Below are 19,042 nucleotides of genomic sequence, written 5' to 3'. Positions count from 1 at the left end.
AGCAGAGCTTTTTAAAAAGAAGCTTTAAAAAAAGGTTACAAAGACCAAATGAGAAAATGAGAGCAGTAGAAGAAAAAGATGGGAAAAGAAGTGAAAGCTAGGGAAGAAAGATATGACAAGAGAATTAACAGCATGGGAAAAGAGACACAAAATATTAATGAAGATAATAACTTCATAAAAATTAAAATTGAGGGCGTGGGGGCCGAGATGGTGGAATAAAGGCTGGGATCCTTCTGAATTCGCTAAACATTCCCCTCTAAACAACTTTAAAATAATGCCTCAACTCAAATTTTGGAGCAGCAGAGCAGAGCCAAGAAAAGGTCAGAGGGAGACATTTTTCCAGCCTAAGATAATATAGGAGGTCCACTGGAGGAGTCTGTAACACCAGGATGAGTGGTAGACCTTGGAGGCAGCCATGCCAGCAAAAGAAGTAACAGCAGCAGTTTTGGGAACTCTCAGACCAGAGATGATGAAGGGGTTGGACAACTGGTCAGAAAGAGATTATAGGGGACCCTTTGCTGACAGTGGGAACAGCTAGGACTAATTGGCAACTCTGTTGCCTGGAAACAGTTCTAGGTTGCAGTTTCAGAATGGAGAGGAGTGCTTGTGATTGGTCACAAGGGAACAGTTCCAGGGCCAGGGGGAACACTAGCACTTACAGCTGCAGGAGATCAGGGGACCTGGTCACAGATCAAGGACCAAAAGGAGCACCTTTATTTGCAACTGCAGGAGAGCAGGGGGCATTTCCAGGTAAAAGCCACAGCTCAGACAAGGAGAGCAGTAACCATACCTCTCCCAGGATCACACTACCTTGGAAGTACTAAAAACCTGCAGATTCCCCCAGAACTAGCTCTGAAAATAGCAGCATTAAAAAGCCTGAAGCTTGGGACAGGGCCTCCCCACCCCCAGGTGAGCAGAGCTCAACTTTGACATAAAATTCAAAGTCAAGAAATAGGCTGGGAAAATGAGGAAACAACAACAAAAGAACTTGTCCATAAAAACTACTACATGGCAGAGAAGACCAAGACATAAACTTAAACAAGGACAATGTGAAAACAGCTTTAAGCAAAGCCTTAAAGAAAAACCTGGGAAGAAATATATGAACTAATACAAAGTGAAGTGAGAAAAGCCAGGATTAAATTAAACCTAATTCCAGAAAGAATTCCTAGAAAAGTTGAAGAAAGAGATGAGTGGCAGAGGAAAAATTGAAAAAAGAAATGAAAGTGATGGAGGAAAATTATGGAAAGAGGCTTGATAAAAGAGGCACAAAAAAAATGCTGAGGAGAATAACACCTTAAAAACCAGAATTGGCCTAATGATAAAAGAGGCACAAAAATTCACTGAAGGAAAGAACTCCCTAAAAAGCAGAATTAGCCAAATGGAAAAAAGGTACAAAAGCTCACTGAGGAAAATAATTTCTTAAAAATTTGAATTGGGCCACTGGAAGCTGATGACTCCAAGAGACTTCAAGAAATAATAAAAGTCGAAAGGCTGAAAAAATAGAAAAAATGTGAAATAGCTTATTCTTAAAAAACAACTGACATGAAAAATAGATTGAAGAGAGAACTTAAGAATTATTGGACTAAAAAAAGAGCCTAGATGTCATATTTCAAGAAATTATAAAGGAAAATTGACCCTAATGTTTTCAGTCCAGAGACTAGAAACTGAAAGAGTACACCTCCTAAAAGAGATCCCAAAATGAAAACTCCCAGGAATATTATAGCCAAATTTCATAGCTCCCAGATCAGGGAGAAAATGTTGTAAGCAGCCAGTCAGGGTCACACAAGATTTAGCAGCTTCCATGTTAAAGAAGCGGGGGCTTGGAATATGATATTCCAGAGGGCAAAGGAGCAAGGATTACAACCAAGAATAACCTACCCAGCAAAACTGAGTATAATCCTTCAGGGTGTGGAACAGGGGGGAGGAATAGATATTTAATAAAATAGAGGGTTTCCAAGTGTTCCTGATGGAAAAAAATATATATATATATGTACATAAATGTATGTATGTATATATGTGTATTTATGAATATATGTATACACACATACATATATGTACACACAGAGAGATGTATATATATATATATGTATATATACACATATTATATATACACATTCAGTTGGGTATAGAAATCTATCTTACCCAATAGGGAAATAGGAGGGGACAGGGACATGGGAGAGATGTTAAAAATGGGGGTAGATTAGAGGAAGCAGTGGTCAGAAGCAAGATAGTCTTTGGAGGAAGAATAGGATAGAAAGAGACAGAAGGATAAATAGAGGGAAATGGGGAGAAATGCACAGTTAGTGATCATACTGTGATTGTGGATGGAATGAGCTAATGCATAGAAGGGAAGCAGATAGCAAAATGGAAACCAAAATCCAACAATATGTTGTGTGCAGGAGGCACACTTGGGACAGAAAGAAACACTCAGAGTTAAAATGAAAGGCTGAAGCAGAGTTTATTTTGCTTTATTTTGCTTCAGCTAAAGTATAAAGGGCAGAGGTAGCAATGATGATCTCAGACAAAACAAAAGCAAAAATGGATCTAATTGAAAGAGATAATCAGGGAAATAAAAGTACTATACATAATAAGTATCAAATAATTTTATCAAATTTTGTTCAAAAGTAATATACATAATAAATATCAAAAATATTTATAGCGAATTTCTCTGATAAAGACCTCATTTCTCAAAGATGTAGGGAACTGAATCAAATTTATAAAAATAAGAGCCATTGCTCAGTTGATAAATGGTCAAAAGATATGAACAGGCAGTTTTCAGAAGAAATCAAAGCTATATAAACTCATATAATATGCTATTAATCACTATAGAGAACTACAAATTAAATCAACTATGAGGCACCATCTCATACCTATCAGAAATGACAAATGCTGGAGGAGATGTGAAAAAGTAAGTATATTAATGAATTGTTTGGTGAAGTGGTGAACTGTTTCAACCGTTCTGGAGAAAAATCTGGAACTATGCCCAAAAAGCTATCAAACTGTGCTTTGATTTAGTAATACCACCACTAGGTCATACCCTAAAGGGATCAAAGACAAAGGAAAAGGACCTATATGTACAAAAATATTTATAACAGCTCTTTTTTTGGTGGCAAAGAATTGGAAATTGAAGGAATGCTCATCAGTTGGGGAGTGGCTGAGCAACTTGTGGCATATGATTTATGATGAAATAATATTGTGCTACAATAAATGACAAGGGAGGGTAGTTTCAGGAAAAAAAAAAACCTGAGAAGAACTATATGAACTAATGCAAAATACAGTGAGAAGAACCAGGAAATCACTGTGCACAATAACAGCACTGTTGATAATCAACTGTGAAAGAGTTAGCTACTTGGATTAATACTGTGATCCAAAACAATTCCAAAGCCCTCATGACAAAAAACTCTGAGTGCAAGCTGAAGTATAAATTTCTCACTTTCTTTATTTTGGGTTTTTTTTGAAATGACTAATATGAAAATATGTTTTGCATGGTTTTGCCTGTATAATTAATGTATTGTTTGCCTTCTCAGTGGGTGGAGAAGGGGTGAGAGGGAAAGGAGAATATGGAACTCAAAATTTATTTCCCTGCTAAGTAAAAAGTATTTCTGCACTAAACTGTGTGTATATGTATTCCTCCCTCCTTTAATGAGTTTCAGTTATAATGAGGTTCAAGTTTGTGGTTTGCTCCACTGTCTCCTCTTTATTGTTGTATAAGCTGCTTTTTGTGTACTCTCTTTACGTACTTTAATTTCTCCATTATTCCTCTCCCTTCTCTCTCCCAATGCATTACTCTTCCCTTTCATTTCCATTCTTCTTTGAACACCTTATCATAACTGTGAATTTTGATGGAATCAATTCACCCATAAAATGGAAGAAGAAAGCAAAATGGATTAAAAATCAGAATCCAACAATATATCATTTACAACAAACACATTGAAAAAGAAGATACAGAGTTTCAAGAAGGGATTAGAGCAGACCCATTACATTTCGACTGAAGTAAAAATGCATGGCTAACAGTTATGACCTCAGGCTAAACAAAAACAAAAATATTACTAATTAAAACTGTCTTTTGCTGAAAAGTACTATAGATAATGAATTCTTAATATCATTAAACATATATACACTAATTGACATAACATCTCTATTCTAAAGGAAAAGTTAAATGAGTTATAGCAAGAAATAGACAATTAAAAAAACATTAAAATATTAGGATTCTCGGAAGATAGTGGAGTAGAAAATTCCAAACTCTTCAGATTTTCTCCACAAACAGACAGAACATCACCTCAAAATGGACATAGAATGGCAGAAATAAAGGAATAAAGCAGTTGCCCACTGTGTTGGTAAGCAAAATGGGCTCTTAGCACTTAGTTGGCTTTTGTTTCCTTTGAGTAATTCAGTGTATTTCATTGAGCCTTACTAGGTGCTAAACCCCAGGTTCAAACCCCTATTAGGTGTAAAACCTATGTGGGTGTGGATTGGTAACTAAGTTGGGGCCCAAGGTGGGGCTAGCTAAGGGAGGGCCTAGTTTGCACATGAGTTTGAGTGATAGGTTTGGGACATCAGAGGCTCTTAGACCATGTGGGTTTAAGTCACCTCTTTGTGACAATTTTAGGTCACGTGGGTGAGTCGCATGTGTGACTCACCCCTGACCCTGAAAAAGATATAAAACCAGGGGTTGGTTTCCTCTTCCTTGGAGCTCTTACCCAGAGCAGTGGTGGTACGTGTGACTCTGGGCCAGCCCCTTTCATGAGCTCCCGGGCTGAACCTAGATGTTGGTAACTATGAGTCTGTATTTGGTCTGTCTGTTGATATTTGTAATTTGTTTGTAATTTGCTCCTTAGTTCAGTGTGCTGGTCTTTTCCCCCGAACTAAGTGAATGATATTTGTATGCTGAATTAAAGTAAGCTTGTCAACCCCTTAATGTAGCTTTCCTTAGTTAAGCAGATCCAAAGAACCTGTGCTTTTGCAGCATGCTGGTAGTGTTCTTGTTGTTGGGCTTGGGTTGGTCTTACACCCCCACAACAGCTGCTAGCCAGATTGTTGAAACACCCACCTAAGAAAACTTGAGAGGATCTCAGGAAAAACAGGATCTCCAGGGGCTGAGGTTTGGCCTGAATGAAATATAAACACATCCAGGCTGATTCTTCTGAATCAACAAACAGGAGGAGAGCTGGGGGTTGGTGGTGGCTTTGCAGCTTGGTCTGCAAACGTACTAGTCCTCAAAAACTTGAACCTCACAAAAAACCCTCTAATGAACAGTGTGAGGATTTTATGTGAAATAAATAAAAGTAGGAGATAGTTTTTAGGGGGAAAAACTGGTAAATGAGCCATTAGCTAATTTAAGAAAAAGAGAAAAAAACAAATTATTGGTATAAAAAATGAAAAAGATGAATTTACAGCCAATGGAGAGGAAATAAAGCCTATTATTATTTGGTGCTATTTCTTCCAACTATATGCCAATAAAATTGACAATCTAAATTAAACCAATGAATGCTTACAAAAATGGAAATTGCCCAAATGAAAAGAAAATAGGATGCTTAAATTATCCTCTCATAGAAAAGAAAAAGAATTGAAATAGTCACAAATGAACTCAAGAAGAAAAAATTCTAGGACCAGATGGATGTACTAGAAAATCCTGCCAAACCAATGAAGAATAATTAATTCCAATATAACTTAAATTGTAAATAAGGGATCCTAGCAAATTCCTTCTATGATATAAATAAGGTCTTCATACTTAAACCAGGGAGAGTCAAAACAGAAAAAGAAAACTAGAGACCAATTTTCCTAGTGAATATTGATACAGAAATTTTAAACAAAATGCTATCAAGGAGATTACAGCAATATGCCACAAAGATCATACACCATGACCAGGGTAGATTTAGAGCAGGAATGCAAGGCTAATTCAATATTAAGTAAACTATAAATATGATTGATTGACTACATTAATAACAAGACCAATAATATCACATGACTATTTTGATAGATACAAAAAAAAAGTTTTTGACAAAATACAACATGTATTCTTGTTTAAAAAAAAATTAGAAAGCATAGGAATCAGAGGAACTTTCTTTAAAACAATAAGTAGTATCTAAAACCAAGAGCAAGCATTGTCTTTGGAGGGGATAAGCTAAAAGCTTTTCTGGTAAAATCAGGAGAGAAGCAAGGATGTCCATTATCAATATTACTATTCAAAATTATACTAAAAAAGCTAGATATAGCAGTAAGGCAAGAAAAAGAAATAAGCATAGTCAAAGAGGAAACAAAACTATCACTATCTGCAGATGATATGATGGTTTATTTAGACAGCCCTAGAGAATCAACAATTGAATGAATTGACAGCTTCTAAGTTGTAGGATATAAAATAAACTCACACAAATCATCACTATTTCTGTATATTACCAACACAATCAAAAAGTAAGACATAAGAAAAAGAAATTTATTTTAAAATAATAACACACAGAATAAAGTACTTGAAAGTCTACTTGCCAAGACACATGAGAACTATATGAATACAGTTATCAAACATTTTCTACACAAAGGCAGATCTGGTGAAATATTAATTGCTCATGTATAGTCCAAGCCAATATGATAAAAATGATAATGCTATCTAAATTAATTTACTTATTCATTTCTATAACAAACTACCAAAAGATTACTTTATAGAGCTAGAAAAATGTTAAATAATATAATTAAATGACATACCATGTAATATGTAAAATAATATAATAAAAACTATAAAATTAAAAGTAAAATGCATCTGGAAGAATACAGGTCAAGAATACCAAAAGAATTAATGAAAAATATGGGAATGAAAGGGGCTTGATCTCAAACTATACTACAAAGCTTTAATCCCCCAAAAATATTTGGCTGGGTAAGAAAAAGAGAGGCTGAATCGAACATATTCAGTACATAATATAGAGAAGCAAATGAGCACAATAACCTAATGTTTGATAAACCCAAAGATCGCAGCTATTGGAGCAAGAACTTACTATTCAACAAAACTAGAAACTAGTTGGAAAACTAGAAAATAATCTGACAGAAACTAGGTATAGACAAACGTATCATGCACCAAGATAAGCTTGAAATGAGTTCATAGGTGAGACATAAAGGGTAACATTTATAAACAAAAATTGTTGATCAAGGAAGATCAAGGAAGATCAACAAAAGGAAATGACCAATGCTGACAGATCTATGGATAGAGGAAGAGTTCAAACAAGAGATAGAAAGGTTTGTAAGAGGTAAAACTGACCATTTTGATTATGTAAAATTAAAAAGTTTTTGTACATACAAAACCAATGCAGCTAAAATTAAATGAGAAGCAAGAAATTGGGGGAAAATGTTTATAGTAAGGTTCTCTGACAAAGGCCTTATTTCTAAGATATATGGTGAACTGCGTAAAATTTACAAGAAAAAGAGTCATTCTCCAATGGACAAAAGATATAAAGAGAGAGTTTTCAGAGGAAGAAAGTAAGTTATCAATGGCCATATGAAAAAGTTCTCTAAATCATCAATAATTAGAGAAATTAAAATGAAAAAAAAATTCTGAGATATCATCTTATACCCCTAAGATCGTTTAGGTTGCCAACAAAAGGAAATGACTAATGCTGGAGGGGTGGTGGAAAAACATCTACTTCAATACACTGGTGGTAGAGCTATGAACTAATCCAACTACTGAGGAAAACAATTTGAAATTATGACGGGAAAGCTATTGAGCTGTTTATACTCTTTCATTCAACGATACTGCTACTAAGTCTCTATCCACAAAGAGTTTAAAGAAAGAGGAAAAGGACCCATATGTATAAAAATATTTGTGGCAGCTCTTTTAGTTATGGTAAAGAACTAGAAACTGAGGAGATGCCCACCAGTTGAGCAATGGCCGAACAAGTTGTGGTACACGGTTGTGATGGAACACTATTGTGCTAGAAATGACAAGCAGAATGATTTCAGAAAAACCTGGGAAGACATATATTCACTGATGCAATATAAAGTGAGCAGAACCAGGACAACATTGTGTGACTTAGCTACTCTGATTAAGATAATGATTCAAGACAGTTCCAAAGAGGCTATAATGAAAAGTATTATCTACCTCCAGGGAGAGAATTAATAAACTCTGAGTGCAGATTGAAGAATACTTTTTTTTACTTTATTTTGGGGGGAGAGGTTATTTTATTTTTCAAAATGACAATATGGAAATAAGTCTTACATGACTTCATATGTATAATCGATATCATATTACTTACCTTCTCAAGGAGCAATGGAGGGTTGGGAGGGAGAGAATTTGGAACTCAAAATTTTTAAAAATTAATGTTAAAAAAGTTTTTACATGTGATTGGGAAATATTTAATGAAACAAGTTAAAATGTACTTTAAAAAACAAGTTATGGTACATGAATGTAACAGCATACTGTTGTGCTGTAAGAAAATATGTATGAAAGAGATAGTTTCAGAAAAACCTGGGAATATTTACATGAACTGATACAAAGTGAAGTAAGCAGAACCAGGAGAAAGATTTATACAACAACATTGTAAAGAAAATTAACTTTGAAAGACTTTGTAACTCTAATTAACATAATGATCATCACAATTCCAAAAGACTCATGACAAAACATAATATTTACTATCTGAAAGAGAGCTGGTGGATTCAGGATGCAGATTTTAACATATCTCCTCTCCTATGCTCTCCCCTCCCTTTTTCTTTTTTTTTTTTTTTTGGATATGTCCAATGAGGGAATTTGCTTTATGTAACTATATGTTTTATGAGTTTTGTTTTTCTTGCTTTCTCAATGGGTAGAGGAGGAGAAGGAGAGATGGAAAGAATTTCAGGGCAGCTAGGTGGCACAGTGAGTAGAGCACCAGGAGGACCTGAGTTCAAATCCGGCCTCAGACATGTGACACACTTACTAGCTGTGTGACCTTGGGCAAGTCACTTAACCCCAATTGCCCTGCTGTCCCCCCTTCAAAAAAAAAAAAAAGAAAGAAAGAGAGGGAAATAATTTGGAACTAAAACTAAAATAAAATTGAATTTTAAAAGATTTATTAAAAGTATTCAGCTTTCCTTATCCCACTTCATTAAAAATTATAAGTATTATGACAGTGTATTTATTATTTAATTTTAAGCATCTTCTATTTTTATGAGATTAGTATTTCTTTTTGTTTAAAGGTGATTTTAAGGATCGAGCTGAAATGCTCAATTTCAGCATCAGAATTAAAAATGTGACTAGAAAGGATGCTGGACAGTATCGCTGTGAAGTCAGCGTACGATCTGACCAAGGCCAAAACCTCGAAGAGGATATTGTTACTCTGGAAGTATTAGGTAAAGAATGAATTTTTTTTTATCTATAACATTCTAATATATGAGAGGGTTCCTGTGAATTCTCTTTAAATATTTTTTTAATCATGTTGACTCTTTATCCCCTATTCCTATGTAAAGTATAGAAGGTGAAATAATGATAAATTAAGGAAAGAAGTAGCTATCAAATTTAAGGCTTGGCACAAAAATTCTTAATCTAGGGTTCGTGGACTTGTATGTATGTGTACTTTTCTAACATGTTGATAATGATTTTTCAATTTAATTGGTTTCCTGTATGATATTATTCATTATATTTTATGCAATTAAATACATTATTCTAAGAAGCGGTTGATAGGCTTAGACTGCCAAAGGGGTCTAGGATGCAAATAAGCCTAAGAACACTAGGTTAGAGGCCCAGAAAGATAATGTGTCCCAATCAGAGCTTCTTAAACTTTTTCTACTCTTGATCCCTTTTCACATTTTGGCAGTGTTCCTTGGTGTTTGCATGGCCTGAGGGTATACACAATGCAAAGAGCTCATGCTTTGTATTCAGAACCAAGGCTGCAGAGAAGTTGCAAGATGCAACATGACACAACGTGGGCAAGCACTGCCAGAAACACTTCTGATTCATTATGCGTTTGGTTTTGAATTCATTTTTGGTCATTGCATGTTCAGAAACCTTTTACTATTGCCAAATTTCTCACCACCCTATGTGGGGTTGCAACCCACAGTTTAAAAAGCTCTGTATAACCTAGATGACACAAGAGTTTGTAGCAGATCTGGGACTAGTGCCAGCCTTTTCTAATTCAGTCCAGTACTTTTTCCATCATTTGGCTTTTACACATTAGACAAAATAAACTTGTCTCTTCCAACAATGTGGCGCAATTATAAAGCAAAAGTGATAAAGGACATTCCAAGAGAATCATTGTGATGTAGTTGAAAAGATTCTATTTCCGAGTTCCTATGTTCTTGGCTCAATCATTTGACCAGGTAGGTCATTTAAATATGACCTTAAGCAAGTCAGATTCTTCACTAGTTAAAATGATGGTGTTTGACTAAATGATATCCCTACTGGTCTTTGGTGCTCTACTATTATATGATTCTCTTGTTTGTTTTTGACAGGACCCATGATTTCATCAGTATAGGGAATTCTTAGTGAAGAACCTTTAGTACTTACTAGCTGTGTGATCCTGGGCAAGTCATTTAAAACATTTATCTTGGCTTCAATTTCCGCATCTGTAAAATGAGGATAACAATGAATAGCACCTACTTCATAGGGTTGTTATGACAGTCAAATGAGATAATATATGAAAAGAGTTTTGCAACTTTAAAGTGCTATATAAATGCAATTAGTGTTGTTTTTATTATTATTATCAATGTAAACCTGCACCTCCTAGTCTTAGACTTAGTGGTCTGGGACACTGAGAAATTATGTAACTAACTCATAGGAGCATCTGCTCTAGGTAGTTCCTTAGCCAGAGGTCCGTCAGGAAGTCTGGTCACTTCTGGCATTTTCTTTGACTTTGAAGTTGGTTTTAAATCTTAGCTAAGGCATATCATCTACTCTGTGATTCCTGGGTCCCACATTAGACCTAAACGTCTCAACCCAATGGAGGTAATCAACCTAGCTTCCAAGATGTCTTCTAAATGGGCTGGGACCAACTCTGGGTTGGACTTGATCTTTTTGTGTGGATAATGATGACAATAGTAACTCATACTTGAAGGTTCTTTACAGTTTAGAAAGTATAAAACACTACATAAGTGTGAGCATAAAACCATTAGATGGAAGGAGACCTCTTGAAAAACAAAAGAATGTGTTACAGATACGTATATTTTTGCCTAGCAATAAAAATTTACATTTGTCTTATAAAATTAATATCATATGTCATCTGTTGTTTAGTGGCACCTGGCGTTCCGTTATGTGAAGTCCCCAGCTCAGCTCTGAGTGGAACTGTAGTGGAACTGAAATGTCAAGATAAGGAAGGTTTTCCAGCTCCTGAGTACACTTGGTTCAAGAATGGTGTTCATTTACTAGAAAATCCCAAAAGTGGCCACAAAATCACCAACATGTCTTATACAATGAATAAAAAAACTGGAACTCTGGTAAGATTATTTTGTTCCTAAATTAGTAAAATGCTTACAACAATAAAAATCTATTCATTATTATGTACTAGCCATTTGCATAGCTTAGTGGACAGAAAGCCAGCCTTGGAGTCAGGAAGAGTGGAGTTCAAGTCTTACTCTTTGACACATAATAGTTGGGTGGTTATAAACAAGTCAGTTAACTTCACATTGCACCTAGGAAACTTTGTTAAGACTTAGTTGCAGAGGTATTTACCAACTTGCCTTGGTGGAGAGATTTTTCCATACCAGGAGTTTCCTATCAGTTTCACAGGTCCAGACCCAGCCTTGTCCTCATCACACACTTCAAAAAATAAATGACTATTAAGAATGCTAGAGCTGGAATTATGGAGGAAAAAAAGACAGTCTGTTGCCTGGATTGCTGTTACTGAGAGCAGGAGGGACAGTAGAGAAAATGTAACAGGAGCTCTGTACAGTGATAGACTCAAATGAAAAAGAATGAGGAGGCCTGCTGTGGTGAGGAGAAAGACAGGTATGAAAGCTGAGCATAGGATTGGTTGGGGCAGGGTCTACAAATTCTTCTGGTGGGAATTTCAAGGGGGTGGGTGACAAGCTTTTTCTGCTGAACTATTCCCTATTTGCAAAAATACAGAAAGCATAGACTCCCTCATGGTTGTTGTTTGTCCTTCATTCTCCAAGAGGACCATGGCATCCGGAAGGTGATGCCATGAATTTCAAGTGAATTGGATTCAAGTGAGGGAGGGCTGTGCAAAGTCTCCCTTATTAGTCACCAAGTAAATACCTGAATATCCACAAAGATATTCTGATCATTCACTGCTCAAGCAATGACTGTCGCAAAATACTGGTCCCATTATATTATCTGTGCTGCTAATCTCCCAGATTTGTCTATAATATATTACTATTCTGCTTTTGAAGTACATATGGGAATTGACCATTATAAGAATAAAGTTTGTGGGAATCTCTAGGTGATCTAAAAGTAAACAATATACTTGAAAATAATCTGTTAGTAAACTTTTTTCATTTCCGTATTTGTGGCATTTTCTGAGAGGTAGGAAGGAATATCAGACTTAAAGTTCATTTTTTAAAGTGACATTAAATATCAATTTTTAAATGCCTGTGTTCCACAGAATATGAAATTTTAACAACCATTATTATTATTTTAAAACTCAAAAGCAAAAATGTTAAATCCTTTAAAAAATTCAGCATTTTCTTTTCACAAAATGTATATTTATAATTAGAAACTGCATTTTGGATCCTTAATCTTTTATAGGCTAAAGCATGCTAAAGGGATGCTCCTTACTGATGTGTAGGTCAGAGACCACTACTCACATTAAAAGTAGACAGAGACCATTCTTGAGAGCAGGCAAAAAGGAATTTTATTGCTTTCTCATGAGAAAGGATGCCACCCAAGCAGGGGCGCTTTAGTTATGTTTTACCTTTATTCAGTCTGTGTAAGTGGGCACGTCCCCTGAACAGAGTACAAGAGAGTACAAAGGACTCAGATGGATGCCAGTCCTTTTATTGGCTTTCCCTTCGAATCTCCTGCCAGGCTCTTCATTGGCCAGATACAACCCCCTGACTGCCTACATCATGCCATCCTCAAATGGCTTGTTTAAGCATGGGTACAAGCCTCTGACCTTTCACCCGACCGACCTAAGGCCTGGTTTCTGCCAGATCAGAGCTCAATCAGTCACCTGACTTACATTCTGCTAAAGCTGGGGTGGGGGAGGGGGAGAGGGACACCTTCAACTCTGTGGAAACAAAACTCTTCCCCCCCCCCCATCTCTTACACTGAGATCTTGCCCTCATCACTTTCAAGAGTCAGCAGATCCGACAGTTCTTAGGCTGATATTTGTGGGAAAGGAAAAAAACTGCTGTCACACCTTGCTATATTTACTTTTCAAATTTATTTTTTCTCAAAGCAGGTGATAAAACACAAAACACGTAAATATATTTTCCATGGATAGCCTCTGCCCTTGAAATATCCTATGATGTCAAAGGAATGACCCAAAGATAAGTTCATGATATAACTATATAATAGGGAGAAGCTAGATGGCATAGTAGATAGAGCACAGGGCCTGGAGTCAGGAAGACCTCAGTTCAAATCCAACCTCAGACACTTATGTGTGGGATGAAAGACCCTCACCAATTAAAAGTTAATAAAGAGCCATCTCAGGGTGGGAACAGAAATACATTTTATTCAATTCTCGAGAATTGGGCATCCCCTGCTAGAATGAATCCAGCAAGGGAGGTGCTTTACAAGGGGCAAGGCACCCATAATTATACCTAACACAAGAGAATTCCCGCTTCTCACCATTGGCTGGTAGATGGGCTTACAATCTGAGCACGAAAGCTAGACAAAGAACCGGGAAATTGAGGCACAGAAACTCCAATTCCCATTCCCTTAGTTAATGATTACAACTGAGGTGACATCTATAAATCTAAAGAAGGAGAATAGGATAAGGGGAAGGGGAGACCCTCTCCATTCTTTACAGTAGAGAAAAAGAGGTCATTGTGACCCTGTTCTTACTGAGCGAATCTTTAGACCAAAACCAGAAGAAAGAACAAAAAGTTTCAGGGTAAACTTTCCCGGAGGCCGAGCCATCAGACTCTCATGGCCTCAAAAAAATTTTTTTCACTTCCCTATTTCTTGATTTTCAAACATTTCTTAGTATAGATATAGATATATATTTATACATATCTTCTCTGTGAAGTCTTCACATTTTATTTACCTCACACACTTATTAGCTACGTGACCCCCCTGCAAGTTACTTAACCCTGTTTTTCTCAATTTCCTCATCTGTAAAATGAGTTGGAGAAATGGCAAACCACTCCAGTATCTTTGCCGAGAAAACCCCAAATGGGATCACAAAGAGTGAGCAACAACAACAAATTAAATAATAGGCAGAAGAGGCAATCTACGTTTTGTAAAGCTTGTACAGTGACTGCCTTCTCACTACTCATCATAATTAAGAATGACTACCATTTTGTTGTTTTATTCTAATATGTATTGTGAGAGAAATTATTATTAATAACCAATTATGGGAGAGATCCAGGCTTTTTACCTGTCCTATTTCCTTGTTTGCAGCTCAGCCTCTAAAGGACATTACTGACCTCAGCCAAAAATTTACCCCACCTAGACCATCTTGTCTAAGTGAATTCCTGCCCATTGTGTTCTACTAAGGTTTGGGTGGGGATAAATTCTTTGATCAAATTGCCCAAGGCTGGGGGTGATTTGGAAGTAAGTGACATGATCAGAGTCAAGTCCCCCAGCCCTTCATTAGAATAAGTCTACCTCATTATAATATTCATTCCCTCTCATTACTTGTTAACCAATCAGGATCAATTGCTGAGAGTTCCTGAAGCTGCTGGTGCTGCTATTACAGCCACCTCCAAGGGCCACCACTAGTACTGCTGATGTGTGCACTCCAGGCTGGTCCTCACCTGGGTGTCACAGACCTCTTCTGCTGATCTCCTAAGTTGTTGTAAGCTGGGCTTAATGATGAAAATGTTAGTAACTACCAGATAGAGAGCTGATGGACTCAGAGTGCATATTAAAGCATTCACCCTGGCCTTTTGCTAGCTCTGCCTCTTCGGAATTCAATTTGGGGCATTATTTTAAAGTTGTTTGGAGGAGAATGACAGGAGAGTCTAGCTGAGTTGCTGCCTCTACTCTGCCATCTTACCTCCGTCTTCCCATTCCTTTCCCACATTCTAAATGTCTCATTTCTAAGATATATAGGGAACAGTAAAATTTATAAGAATAAGAACCCTTCCCCAACTGACAAACGATAAAGGATATAAAATAGGCAGTTTTCAGGGGAAGAAATCTAAGCTATAAATAGCCCTATGAAAAAAATGCTCTCAATCACTAATTAGAGAAATGCAAATTAAAATAACTTTGAGATACTACCTGCTACTCATCAGAATAACAAAGTTGACCAAAAAAGAGAATGACAAATGCTAGATGGGAAATGAGAAAACCTATACTTTAATGCGTTGTTGGTAGAATTGTGAACTGGTCCAGCCGTTCTGGAAAGTTGTTTGGAAGTATAACCAAAAGCTATTAAACTGTGTATACAGCTACTATATCCTCAAAGATATCAAAGAAAGAGGAAAAGGACTCATATATACAAACATATTAATAGCAGCTCTTTATGTGGTAGCAAAGTGAGGGGTTACTCATCAATTGGGTTATGACTGAACAAGTTGTCATATATAAAGGTGATAGATTACTGCTGTGCTTTATGAAATGATCAAGGGAATGGTTTCAGAGAAACCTCAAAGGCTTGTATAGACTGATGGAAAGTGAATATAACCAGGAGAATAATTTTTATAATTTGCAATCAATATTGTAAAGACATACATCTTTGAAGACTTTATAACTCAGATCAACACAATCACAAACCACAGTTCCAAAGGACTTAATGATGAAAATGTTATTAACCACTAGACAGAGATCTGATGGACTCAGAGTGCATATTGAAGCATATTTTCTTTTCTTTTTTAATTTCTTTTGTTTTTTTTTTCTTTTTTGGGCATGACTTATGTTAAAATTTGTTTTGTTTAACTGTACATACTTAGAATGAGTTTTGTTTTCTTGCCTTCCCTATGTTTAAGGGAAGGGAAAAAGCAGAGAGGTAATTCAGAACTGAAAATGTAAAATTGAATTTAATAAAAACTAAAAAAAAGAAAGAAAGAAATCACTTTACCAGCTTTGTCAAGAATAGATTGCAATGGGGAGATAATTGTGTCAGTATGACCAATTAGGAATCTATTTTAATAGCCTAATGAATGGATGATGAGGGCTAGACTAAATTACAGTGATTGCTGGCTATATTAGTCAAGAGAAGACAATACATGTGGAAGATGTTTGGGAGAGTATTATGGGAGATGTAAAGAGAGAAGCAATGGCCCAAACTATGTGGGAAATGAGAAAGAGAATCAGTTAGAGAAGAGCAAAAGTACTGCTTGTTTCTCACATGGATCCCACTGAGATTAAACAACAAGATGTCAACCTGTGTTTCCTTTCTCTCTTCCTCAGTTGTGGTCAACAAAATTTCCCAAGGAGTTAAGGCTTCTGGGAAAACCATATTAAAATTTTTACTCAAAATCTCTCTCCATTTATTTCTCAATTGCTCTTTTTAGTCTTCTCTCTTTTCAGGGTTGTTTCATTATGATTAGAACAAATAATAAAAACAGTGAGTTAGATTTGCCTAGTGTTTAAAGAACTTCCTGACAGAAAATTTGGCATTAATTTCATTAACTCTACTGTTACAATGACTTATTTTTTTCTTTGGAAAGTGCACAAACTCACTGTCAGATTATGGAGAACCTAATTAATAACCAGGGATTCCTTGGATACTGGAGAAATCTGAATTTGTTCATACAATTTGTACTCAAACTTTATAAAACATATGTTGACCATTTATCCACTATCACTAGCAGAAAATTTGCAAAACTCCTACAGATGACAGCTTATTAGCTTGCTCTGTCAAGTTAAAGGATTTTTACTTACTCACTCTATGAAATTCTGTATGAGTTTTAAACTGGAAATAATCACACAAAATACCATACCATTAGGTATAGAAAAATCTACTCTGTGCAGTGAATCAGACAACTCAAAAATATGTTTTGCAGTATAATCTACTTAATACGTTCACCACCTAATGAAAATGCCTTTTTTTTCCTCCATAAATAGCAATTTAACAGTGTTTCAAAACTTGACACTGGAGAGTATTTTTGTGAAGCTCGCAATTCAGTTGGATATCACAAGTGTGCTGGGAAACAAATGCAAGTCGGTAAGCAAAAAAAAAAAAAAAACCCAATTAGTTTAAGCGGCAAATGAATATGTGTCTATATTGGTTTGGGTTGGATTGCTGAAGGATTCGGCATAGAATAAGCAGATAGCAGGATTGATATTTAGGCAGAAATGACTATAGAATTGCTAAGATTTAAGTTGTGCTCTCTCATTCATCTAAAAAAATCAGCATAGAAAACAGTAATAACACATATTACTTATTTTTTCTTTACCATAGGACTCTGAAGGTTGTCCTAAAGTTTGATCTTTTTCCCTTTAATTGTTCACATAAGCCCCTATAATTTGTAAGATGCAGGGTTTGTTTGTTTTTTTTAAGTATTTCAAGCAAATGTAACAAGTGCTGGAATTTTTTTTCCCTTTCTTCCCCTCCTCTCCAGTTTGAATAACTGAGAAAACAAAGTGTGTTTACCCTAAAGTATGTATGGTGATTGGTAGGGCTGATAACTAGGATAAACTGGTGTAATATACTAGTTATCTAGTCCAAACCTTCATTTTATATATGATGAAACTGAGAACCAGAGAAATTAAGTGACTTTCCCAAGGTAAGTGGCAGTAGTAGGATTCAAACCCAGGTCCTCCATATCCAGGACTCTTTCCACTGACCATGCTGCCTCAGGAGGGTCTTTGCCCTCATCTTCTACAGGAGAGATAGTACAAAAGGATGAAACTCCGAGGAAGCAGCACAGCAAGATAAGAATTGTTGCAACAGGAGTCCATTTTATTTGGTACTTTGAATGACTGGGGAATTTATTTAGAACTTCATGGTTGTTTCTTCAAGGATCTCTACTTTGCTTTCTGCCTTATCTTAAAATTTTTTTCAGTAATATTGTGAACCATGTGATCAGTCTCAGTATACTAACAAGGTACCATGCATACTTTTTTCCAGATTTTTTGAGATAGTAACCTGAAATAGTAAAGAAAAAAAAAGAACAACAAAAAAGCAATATCCATCAAATTGCACCCAGGCCTTCATGCCATGAGTCTTTGATAGAGGGATTGCATTTGGAGGGTTCATTGAGGATTATGCATTGATGTATGTATAATGAGCTCCCAAATAAGATCTGGCTGAAGGATAATCCTTGGAGTACGTATTGATTACTTCCAGTGACCAATAAGAGTTATTGTTTTATCCTTCCAAAGCACAAATCTTTCAGCAGGTGTCTTGTACCTGCAAGGACAACTATGACTACCTATATCAAAGAGGAGTCATGATCGAGGCAAGAAAAACCCAGTAGATTTTCAAAGGAGAAAAAACTTCCACTCTTGAACTCGTCTTCCTCTGTCTGGAATGTGTGGAGTGGAACTCTCTCTTTGGGACTCCCCATAATGTGGATGGGAAAGAGAGAATCCTCTCCTCACCCACCTCTATCCACCTACCCACCTATGGAAGCTGTTCTCACATGACAGCTGGCAAACCTGAGAGCATGTGCATTGTGTCACATTCTAACTCTCAGAGCCATGACGGTTGACTCACTCCACTACTTCTATTTGAAATTCTAGTCCATCTTAAAGCTAAAATAACAGTATCCATAGTCTCTGTGGGAGAAGCTGATATTGCACTTCTATGGTTTATGAGATGGAGGAAGTCTTAATGATAGAGGTGACTAAGTCCACTACAGATTTGTGTTATCTAATCTCTTTTTCTTTGTTTTTAAATCCATTCATAGAACCCACTTATGTCAACTTAATATACACGTTCTTAATAATTATGCTTAGATTGTTCACGAAAATGTCAAATGTTAAACAAAGTTAGCTATCATTTCAAGTTATTTCCTTACTAAACTTTTTTTACAGCACATGTATGTTAGGCAAATATTTAAAAACTCACCAAAA

The 19,042-nt window shown here is 36.1% G+C and overlaps 1 protein-coding gene across 2 annotated transcripts in view; it reads left to right on the top strand.

Moving 5' to 3' along the window:
* The window catches only part of JAM2 (junctional adhesion molecule 2), a 104,058-nt gene that overhangs the window by 56,517 nt on the left and 28,499 nt on the right, over positions 1–19,042 (top strand). For both annotated transcript variants that reach the window (XM_036745403.1, XM_036745402.1), the window contains exons 4-6: positions 9,157–9,309; positions 11,186–11,388; positions 17,090–17,189. In XM_036745403.1, coding sequence (XP_036601298.1) covers positions 9,157–9,309; positions 11,186–11,388; positions 17,090–17,189 — 456 coding nt within the window. The remainder of the gene's footprint in view (positions 1–9,156; positions 9,310–11,185; positions 11,389–17,089; positions 17,190–19,042) is intronic.

The sequence above is a fragment of the Trichosurus vulpecula genome, chromosome 2, assembly GCF_011100635.1.
Source record: "Trichosurus vulpecula isolate mTriVul1 chromosome 2, mTriVul1.pri, whole genome shotgun sequence".
NCBI lineage: Eukaryota > Metazoa > Chordata > Mammalia > Diprotodontia > Phalangeridae > Trichosurus > Trichosurus vulpecula.
The sequence above is the reverse complement of the archived record's forward strand: the minus strand, read 5'-3'. Positions and strand labels throughout refer to the sequence as shown.